This window comes from Acanthisitta chloris, unplaced genomic scaffold (assembly GCF_000695815.1).
Source record: "Acanthisitta chloris isolate BGI_N310 unplaced genomic scaffold, ASM69581v1 scaffold15773, whole genome shotgun sequence".
Taxonomy (NCBI): Eukaryota; Metazoa; Chordata; class Aves; order Passeriformes; family Acanthisittidae; genus Acanthisitta; species Acanthisitta chloris.
In genome coordinates this window covers 114,973-125,217 of record NW_008665548.1, presented here as the reverse complement: position 1 = coordinate 125,217, position 10,245 = coordinate 114,973, and the positions used below count along the sequence as shown (strand labels likewise).

At 39.1% G+C, this 10,245-nt stretch overlaps 1 protein-coding gene across 1 annotated transcript in view; it reads left to right on the top strand.

Moving 5' to 3' along the window:
* The first annotated feature begins 4,065 nt into the window (after positions 1 to 4,065).
* FAM198B (family with sequence similarity 198, member B) overlaps positions 4,066 to 10,245 on the top strand; it is a 12,322-nt gene continuing 6,142 nt past the window's right edge. The window contains exon 1 of the mRNA XM_009071807.1: positions 4,066 to 5,065. Within this exon, the coding sequence (XP_009070055.1) occupies positions 4,066 to 5,065 (1,000 nt within the window). The remainder of the gene's footprint in view (positions 5,066 to 10,245) is intronic.

Below are 10,245 nucleotides of genomic sequence, written 5' to 3'. Positions count from 1 at the left end.
GTCGGGGCGCTGCAGGCGCCTGCGGAGCGGGACAGCCCTCAGCGACGATTCTCAGCCCTGCAGCAGCCGCTCGGTGTGCAGTGAGGCAGGGGTGCAGTGAGGCAGGGGAAGCTCCCAGCCTGGTCAGGGCACCCAAGCTGGTTTTGTTTTCCTAAGCACAAAAATTGCCATCGCTTGGTCTGGAAATTCCCATGTTGTTTGGCAACCAAAATCAAGTGGGGGAAAAATATTTTACACGATGTCAAGAAGAGATTTTTGCAGATTTCCCTGTAAGGATTTGATCCAGACCAGCTAAAGCGCAGACTATTAGTCAGCATGTTTAGTCACGAAGCAAACATTTCTCACTGTCCTCTTGAAGTACAGTTTCCAGATGGCAGCCCAAATTGATCTCCTTACAAGCACAGCACGAGCCTTCTAAAGTAATGCTCCGTGTTTTGCAAACCAAATCTGCATCATCCATAATGAGGTTTTTCTCTGGAGTGTAAGTTTACTGGATTCAGTAAAGCTACAACTGCACCATTTATCAATCATTTTAACATACATGTCTGTCCATGTGACATTTAGAGATGTACTGCGGGATGTCTTTATGGAAGAATTTTGCTATAGTGCATCCAACATTTTGTATGATGATGACAAATGTAACCTGGAAAAAAAGAGAATTCTAAAGGCAATGCAAGGATACATGTTGCATTATTTTATTCAGAAAAAAACAATTTAAGAAAAACATTAATCTTTTATATTGAACTGCCTGCACATGGAAAGCAGGAGCACGCATATTAAGGGCCCTAGCCTGTAGCTACATCTTTTCAGGTGTTCAGAGATGAATTTCAGAAGTTAACCCCCTCAAAAAAATAATAAAAACAAATGCAAATCTTCTATTAAGCTACTTATTTACATCTGCAAACTATGCCTAGGACTGTGACGTACTAGAAAATACTTCTTAAATTCCCCTCTTCTGTTCATTGCTATTCTTCTATATCAGTTTTCATATTCTTGTGTTCTTAAACTTAGGAAGGGAAAACTTTGACTCTGAAATACGGATACATAAAGAATTTACATGAAGAGCTGACCTTAATGGATGCAGATGGAAATAGCACAGATAGAGCTGAAAGCAAGGAATAAATACAGACAAAAAATTCATCTAGAACATTTTATGACCACAGAGGAAGCACTTCTTCAGCTCAGTAGTGCCCTTTAGTGCTTGCTGCAGCTTTGGGTTAGTGATTCCAGGAAGAAGTATACTACCCACCACATTATAATTTCAAGGCTACAAATTAAATGAGGAGTGAAGAACAATTCTCCAGATCCTTTTATAGTTTCCTCCAGATAATCTTTAAAGAATTGCAGTAGGAAGATTATATAGATTCCAAAATTTCAATTTAAGAGAAATGAGTAGCAGAGGAAATAGTATGTATATATAATAGTATGTACTGGAATGTGCTGTGTTTTGGCATGGCTTGGTTGTAATGGATGGGTCATGGTGCTGTGCACATGCAAGAACTGAGCATTTGAAAACAACTGTTGCAGTGTGATATATTTCCAACTCAAGCAACTCGGTGCCACTGGCAATAAAAAGTAAAATCCCCCAAAATAATTCAAAGACACTTGGAAGGCCTATGGTGGAGTAAAATGTTCATGCTGAATTATTTGCTGTCAAAATCAGCAATAAGTCAAAACAATCTAGGCAGTATAATATTTTTGGGGTGTTTTGCATTCTTTTAAGAGAGAAGCCTGTCTTAGGCAAAAAAAACCTATTCATGTGTGTGGGTAAATATGCACTATGGGTGACATTCTGCTCTCAGGCTGCAATACTCAGTTGCCCTTATTTATCATGGTTTTAGCCATATAACTTCGCTGATATTTTGCACTTATTTTTCAGTGGTATTAGGATGTAGGAGGCTGTTCTCACTGTGAGCCATGCACAGTGTCTATGGGTCAGATGGGCTGCAGATCTGGTACCTCTTGCTAGTGACCCTTTCAGAGGGACACTCAGGCATCTAAGGCTGAGCTAGTAATGCCCATCTCTGGCAACTTCTTTAAGCTGTAAAAAATGTTCAGCAGCAATGGCTACATCTTCACTGGCTTTATTAATACACTTGTCTGGTGCCTTTTGAATTAATCTTCTTGTTTTGGTATACGTCCCTTCAGTCAGATTTAAACTGAAAAAAAGGGGAGAAGAACTGAACTGGATGTTGAGGTTTCTTATAATCCCAATTCCTCCAAATAGATTTGGGAAAAGCAGGTGATATGAAGGCTCTTTTACTGGTAATGTGCATGAATACTGAAATTTTGACTTGATAGTACATATTTAGACAAAATATAAAGTGATGCCTTGTGAAAAAGTCCATTTGCAAAGTTTTATTAATTCAGATTGGATCAATATGAAACATAAAGTAGTTCCTTAACTGTCCATCCCCTATAGTATTAACTATGGAAAGATAATACCTCCATAATCTTGAATTACAGTGAACATATAAATTTTGTTATTTTGTACTTAGATTAGGCAAGGAGTCACAAGTCAGAGCTTTGGCAGTGTCTCACTACTTACTGGTGGACAAGCCCCTAACTTCTCTCTGCCTCAACTTTTCCAGCTGTATAGTAACTATGCTATGCCTTGCTTTGGAAAGCACAAATAGGAAACACTCCTGAGCTGTTTAGCAGCATATTAATAGCACTTAAAAAGTCCCTATCTGTTTTATCATTTCTCATCACAAGAAAATATGATTCCCAAAAGTTCTAAAATTCAGGGGCTATTTTAAATTAAAAAACCCCAAACCAAACAAAACAAACAAAACCCCTCAAAATAGATGTGGAAAAGAGAATTTCTTCAGTACATTTGCAGGCAGTGCACTAGAGGGCCCTCAGGAGTTAGAAATGGATGGAATGCACTTTTGGAAGGCACATACTTCACAGGACCTTTCATTACAGAATTTAAAATAGAAGTTGCTGTAGTTTTGTGTGTGGGGTTGGATTTATTTTTTTTTTATAACGTGAGGTTCATTTAAGTTTATAGCAGTTCATATGCAAACCATCTCTCAGTAAAGTTAGCTTCCAAACAGTATTTAGATAGCAATGGAATACCTAAATGTGAACCATACTTAAAACTGAAATTTGTGCTAGACGCCAGCTTTTACTGAGTTATTTTATTAACCTAAGGAGTCTACCAGAAGAGAGGATGAGTCAAGCTGAATAGGTAAGAGATTTTTTTTTATAACAATATATATACAACGTGCACTTAGTCTATCTTTGTTTCTTTGAAAAGATATATGTCACTGTAATTTTATTTAAAAAACTTATAGCTAGGTTCTATTTATGACTTCACAGAGTGAAGAGTATAAGCTTTCATCTTTAATGTGTGTTTATGAATTATTTGAACTATATTTATAGTCAGCTAGGGAAATTTTGCACTGCTAATATATTTTTATATTAGTGAATATGGCATATTTAACTACTACAGCTACTGGTGGTTAATATTTGTATAATTGACAGCATTTCCATAACATGATGCTTTGTGAAGAATTTGTCATATAAGAAAAAGATAATGATCTAGGTTTGACAAGCTTTTCTTCTAATGCTAATACAGCTAGCTGAGATTGCAAATTGAGCCTGTATTTAATGATTTTGGTGTTTAATTTATACTGTAATGAGAAAGTGAAAAGTGTATCCTGACAAATTTCTACATGCATAGTCTCATCTAGAACTTTTTTGATCTTAAATATATAGACCCACAGATGCCATATGTAAGTAATGAAATGGTTACTAGTTTCTTTTTTGCAGTTTGCAAAGGAGATACATCAGATCTTTTAGACTGCAAGTCAGTAAACTTTGCTAACGCAGCTGGCTCCATTCATTCTCTGAAGCCAATCACTTCCCCTGTGGTGGCTGATAAGAATTTAACAGCTTGAGAAGGTGGAGTGTCAGCATCCTTAGTGCTAAACACTTTCCCAGGCATATCAGTAGCCTCTGTCCGTCACCCATGCTGGAAGCTCTTTGGAAAAGAAGAAATAGAAATTGGGGAAGGGAAATCATGCATCATCATTCTGGCTGGAGTGTACAGAAGACTTTATGCTGTTTTCATCATGTGGATTCACTAGAGAAATGACCACCTTAGATCAGCCAAGTAAAATCAAAAACTTGTTTATTTGCTGCCTGTGCCCCTCACGGGTGCTGAGGCTCTGGTCTTGCAGGCGCCCAAGGACAAGGAGAAATCTGCTGGTGGGCACTGCCTGTGTGATCTACCTGGGATTCCTTGTCAGTCAAGTGGGTCATGTTTTACCCCAGCATAAAGGAGGACATCAAAAGATCAGTTCCAGAAGTCTCCAAGATGCAGCCCAAACTCCTTTTCTGGGCATCCCACTGGATGGCACCCTGTCACCACCCAATTTCCAGGAACCCCAGCTTGGTAGCAATGGGACCTTGCTGCCACCCAATGTTGTTTATATCACCCTGCGGTCCAAGAGGAGCAAGCCTGCAAATATCAGAGGCACAGTGAAGCCAAAGCGCAGGAAGAAAAAAGCAACCCCTTTGTCCTATGGGCAACACTTTCCAAAAGCCACTTTTATGCACCAGGAAGAGGCCTTTGCCCAGCAGCCAGGGAGGGCCACGCATGCTGCAGGCACAATGGAAGAAGCAGCAACAGGTCTGGAGGCGAGAAAGTACCAACTGGATGAACACAGACATAAAGGAATGGCAACCAGGGAGAGGGGTCACCAGAGACCTGGAGGGATTTCTGGAGCTGTAAAGGCACAGCCCCAGCCTGAGGAAAGCAATATCAGGATTTACAGCGAGAGCTCTCCCTCATGGATGAGCAAAAACGACATCCTAAGCATGCGTGTGCTGGCAGATTCTCCGATAGAGAGCATCCAACAAGTACATTTGCACAAAGCAGTCCTGGTAGTATTTGCAAGAGATCCCAGCACCACGGGAGCCGCTTGTAGTCAAGGACACTGTGGGATCGTCAAAAGACCCCTGGACATGAGTGAGGTGTTTGCCTTTCATTTGGATAGGATCTTGGGGCTAAACAGGACCTTACCTTCTGTAAGCAGGAGATCAGAGTTCTTCCAAGGTAACACATTCCTATGGTTTTCAGCTTGCAGGTGGTGTGCTGAGGTTTCCTTCCCCCTCCCACATTAACCATGGGGCAGCAGCCACAACCCTTAACTCCTGCGAGCCCGAGAACTAACCCCATAATTACAAAAAATAAAGCTGGTACCTGTAACTTCTGCAGTGCTATTACCCTGTCCAAAGGATGCAGTACCCCAAAGTTTAGGTAAAATACCATTGAGTTGCTGAGGGTAGTAACAGTTTCCCTTACACAAGAGTCTGGAATGAGAACAAAGAGAAAGTAATCTGTACTGCCTGAAGTGAGACTGGTGAAAGAGATTCCAGAATACCCTGTGATTCAGTGGGTATTTCGAATTTACTTTTTTTTGAGAAGTTTTCTCATCTTCTAGTATCAGCTGTATTAAAATACTGTTGAAACTGAGCTCAAAAATTAATCTCTCAGGTTGTAGGAAAGGAGTTTTGTATTTAGTCAGATAATCTACTCGGAGAGGTGGGGAACCTTCCTGCAGAAGCTTGAGTCTACTTTCATGGTACTAATACCCTTGGGAACTGAAAAATTATTTTGACGTGCTTCCCTCTCCTCTAATAGTTAAAAAGCAAACAAGCTACATTTTGGAGAATCCTCCTGTACATTTTGAGGCTCACTACACACATCTATATATTATGCAAAGAAACATATATAGTAAATATCTTAATATGCTTGTTACATGATTGGTATAGAGTTTTCAATTAAAATGTTGATTTTTCATCTTTAGTGAAATTAAAGGTAGGTTTCAGACATGTAATGTGAGTTAGAAGTCTACTTTTAATATTGCTACCTTCTTACATATGTCTTCAGCATAACTGCTATTTTTGCACAGTCACAAATCACAATCCAAAAGGACTATGTTGCATTTTAATGAATCATAGCAAAAGTAGCTAGCTGTGTTTTTGCTGTTCATTTCTTGCTGCTGAAATTAGCTTATACTAAATACTTTTATATCGGGCTGTGTTTCTTAAAAATAAAAGTAATGCAAGAATGACTAAAGTCTGACAGCAGAAAGGCAACCCAGTGATCTTCAGTTTCTTCCTGCTTTGTAAACCTTCCCTTTGGCAGCCTGTACGACAATGTGAATGAATCTCTAGGAACAACAGTTTGGAGGCTTCTGAATATTATTCATACTTGCAGAGCATGGAAGATACATTATGCCTACTTTATTTTTAGGAACAAGATCTATTGCTATAGAGCTGTCATAAAGCATTAAGGTAGTTCAGCTGGAGGAACTCTGCACAGTGTGGCTGCAGACATGACAGACTGCAAACCTTGGAAAACTGCTATTAGGCTAATTGTGTATTGTGTTGCTCAGTGTCTGTCACCTTACAGTATGTTTTGGACTGTCTGGGATAGAGCATGTCATTCCGCCCTCTTTAATTTTCTTTTCCTCATAACTGGCCTGTTCCTATTACAAGAGGAGTGTTGCTAGGTGATGAGAAAAGAAATAACATTATTTTTGTCTCACTTCATTTTTTCCAGCTAAAGGCTGAACGGAGCATTTGGAACAGTTACTGTACCTTGTCTCTCACCATTTCTTTAGCCTGGAAATGTGCTGACACTCAGATGCTTAATATCTACTTGAGCTCATTAATATTTAAATGCTTGTGTTTGGCATAACTTGACAACATCTGTCTTGAAAAAATGAGCAAAAAATATATTCTTAAAAATAACATGAACAATTAGTGAGCTCATTTCTATTACCTGTATGCATTTGAATTAAGATTAGGTGGGCACTGTAAAGTTTTTGACCATGTGGCTTGTGTGAATCATAACTATTCACATGGGAAAGCAAGCAATGCAGGATTAGAGACTGTGCATGTGTGTATGAATGTACACTATTTCTGGGCTGACATATCTCTCTCCCCGACACATCCCTTTAGCTTGCCTCAGTTGTGATGTGATCTAACAAGACATGTTTGATGTAGCATTAAAATCTTAAAAAATGGGCTTTTCAAAACTGTCATTCATTTTGTCAAAAGCAGTTTCAAAGAACCACTTAGTAAATCCCTGTTTAGGTTCTGTTTCCCTTATTCCCACAAATCTGCCAATGATTTTTTTTAAAGTCTTGCAAAATACTGTGTTCAAGTCCCCTGTCTGCTGCTCTCAACTTCCCTAGTTAATTGTAAACCCTTTTAAGTGTTAATGGAATTTTTTGTGGTTTGTCTAATTTTTCCATGGATGGAGCAATCAGGTATGATAACTCTTTCTCTCATATTTTTGCAATGAATTGGCTGACCATAAAAAGACTGATGAATAAAGGTAGGAAAAGCCCTTTTGAGTTCAGCACTACAGTCTCAAAGACCATGATTGTGGGAATACTCAAGCAGTCATTTGTTACTCCCATTGCTATCTACAAGGTGTGAAAAATGTTGAGAGCTCCAGATAGCTATGAACAGAGGAAGACAAGCCTGTAAAACAACAAGAAAAATCATAAAATTATGTCTATTATGGAGGAAATGGAGGCTGACCCTCATGTGTCTGCGTTTTGGGATGGTCACATTAATACCACAGCACTGAGAATCTTCATTTTTTCATCACCCTAGCCAGAGGGGCAAAAGAGACATAAGTGACCCTGCTTGGTGTCACAGCCCTACCTTAATTACCTTAACACAGAAGCTAAGTAAAATGACTGCACATATTGCCTCTAGCTCAGCAACTGCATTTGCAGCATAAGATGATGGCAGTGTTTGTTAGGGCTTGAGCTGCAACTGGAGTAATGGGCTGGAGCAGGCTTGCTTCTGTTGCAGCTGACAGCTGTAGGACTAGACTGGCTCTTTGGATCATTTGTTCCTACAAGGCTGAGCTCTTTATTCAGCTTTTGGTACAATATACATAGCTGTTGCTATGCAGTTTCATTGTACAACTTGCTAAGGGGCTGAACTACTGCATGCTGACATATACCTCTCTTCCCCTCTGGTTTTCTGATATCCTAAGGTTGGCTAAATATGTTTTGCCCTGTACTGAGAAGAATGTATACAGGTGTACTCAGTTCAGTTTTTATTTTTAGCTAAAGGTTGAACTCACTATTTGTCCAGAGCCTCTTTTTTTTTTTCTTTCCCCCAAGACATGCAAGAAACTCTGAGTAACACCTTTTGTGGTTGGTTTAGTGCAAATAGATGAGTGATGTGATAGATAGCTCCACTGGTTGTACTTGTCATTTTGCTTTCCTGGCCTCTACATGATGGTATATGGAGCCGCAGGTTTTTCCATGTTATACTCTGTGCTATCAGCCTGTCCTTGCCATCCCACCAAACAAAGCAGGTAATGTTATTACGAATTTATTATCTATGCAAAAGCAGGTAAAGTTATTATGAATCACTAATGTCAGGGAAAGAATAAAAGCCTAACACTGCTTCATGCATTCAGAATGCTCTTAAAATGCCCATAGTGCTGTACCTCTCAGAAGTGTACCAGAGGGCATAGTTCCAATATCCTGTTGGGTAGGGAAGTTCATGTATAAGCAACAATGCAGTCCATAGTCTAGAAAGCAACTAATGCACATTTCATGCATTCCTTAATACTGACATCCATATGAGCACAGGACAGAAACATTGCGATGAGGTGCAGAGGGAAGGAAAATAAATGGCCTAACTTCTGTCTCCTGCTTCTGTCCTGTATGTTTTCCATCAGAACTTAAACTCTCAAAATCAAGTCATGCTCTGTCAGTCCCTCTCATCTTTTCACACTAAATTACCCTCTCCTGCTAACACTTGGACAACTAAATCACTTCTTGCAAATGTTGCAGGGGTAAGCTGTAGTGCCTTACAGTGGACAATGATGAGTACGAGAAAGGGCTTTAAATACCTCGTGAAAGATTTTCTGGTTTTAGTGTTGCTCTTACTGGCATGTTCGAAAATATTTTCTTTTGAGGAAGTTAGATACAAATTAGAGCACAAGGTGAGAGTAACATTTGCAAGAGCATCTTTGTGGTTAAGAAGCATATAGATGGTTTTTGAAGTGGTATGGGCTGTGGATATCAAAGATGATGCCTATGTTGAAGAAGCCATACAGTGATTCATTACTGAGCTGCATGTGAAGCAGTTTGAGTACCTTGAAGTACTCTAGTCTCAGCAGTCTGAGGTTTCATCTGTGTTAGCTTATTCAACTTAGCTAAGGTATTTTTAGAAATATTTTGATGTTTAAAAATGTATATGAATTACTAGGAAGCTAGTTTCAACATGAGTTTTGAAGAATCTTTCCCATACAATTTTGCAGATCATCTCTGCATAGATAAGTAGATATATAGATCTAAAATGGCAGATGAAAATAAAAATGAAGCCAATCAGCTTTGGGCGAGATTCAGTGCAATGCAGCTGCAGCGACAGAAAAGCAGTAGCCCTTTGTGTTAATACATAAAGTTGACTAGGAAAGAAGCACATATAGAACACACTGGACTTATTCTGAATTGTACTCAACCTTCCCAGTTTTGGCTGTATCAAACTGGAAGCTCTGATTCTTAGCCAGGTCCCTTCGCTGTTCTATTAACTTCAGCCCCATCCTCACAAGGTTTGAATCAGAAGAGCTCCACTGATTTCATTGGGGTCATGCCAATTCATGCAGCTATGAATCACACCCCTTATCTGCTTTAATTCAGCATCTTCATGTTTTTCCTGCAAGTGTCAAAAATTTGAGTCACAGCTCTTTACTGAAGCTGCTGTTTCATATTCCCCTAATTCAATTTATGTTACAGAGTTGAAAGATTTTATTTTGGCTCATCTTTTCTGCTCCCATTTCCTCTGAAATGCAAACATTTCCTGTATTTAACCTTGGTCTTCTAAAAATGTTTTTGTATCTTAATGGAAGCTGGCAAGATATTATTTATACTTTTCAAGTATTTATATTGCTATTGTTTAGATGTCCTTTTGGGGAAGACAGGAGATGTTTGTTTTGTTAGAAGACTGTTTATGTATTTGGTTTGTGGAAGAATTCATGAATAGATAATAAACTGTTACTGGCGATATAAAAATTATAGATCAGACTTGTAAAAAAAGCTTAGCTGATAGTTGACTTATCTTGTCTAAAGTCATCTGCAATGTAGGTAAGGAGACAGCAAGAGAGATGGAGAAATGGGTAGGATTTCCCAAATGAGTTACCTAAATACTTATTACAGGCACCTCACTAGAGGAGGAGCCTGATTTTCAGGAGTG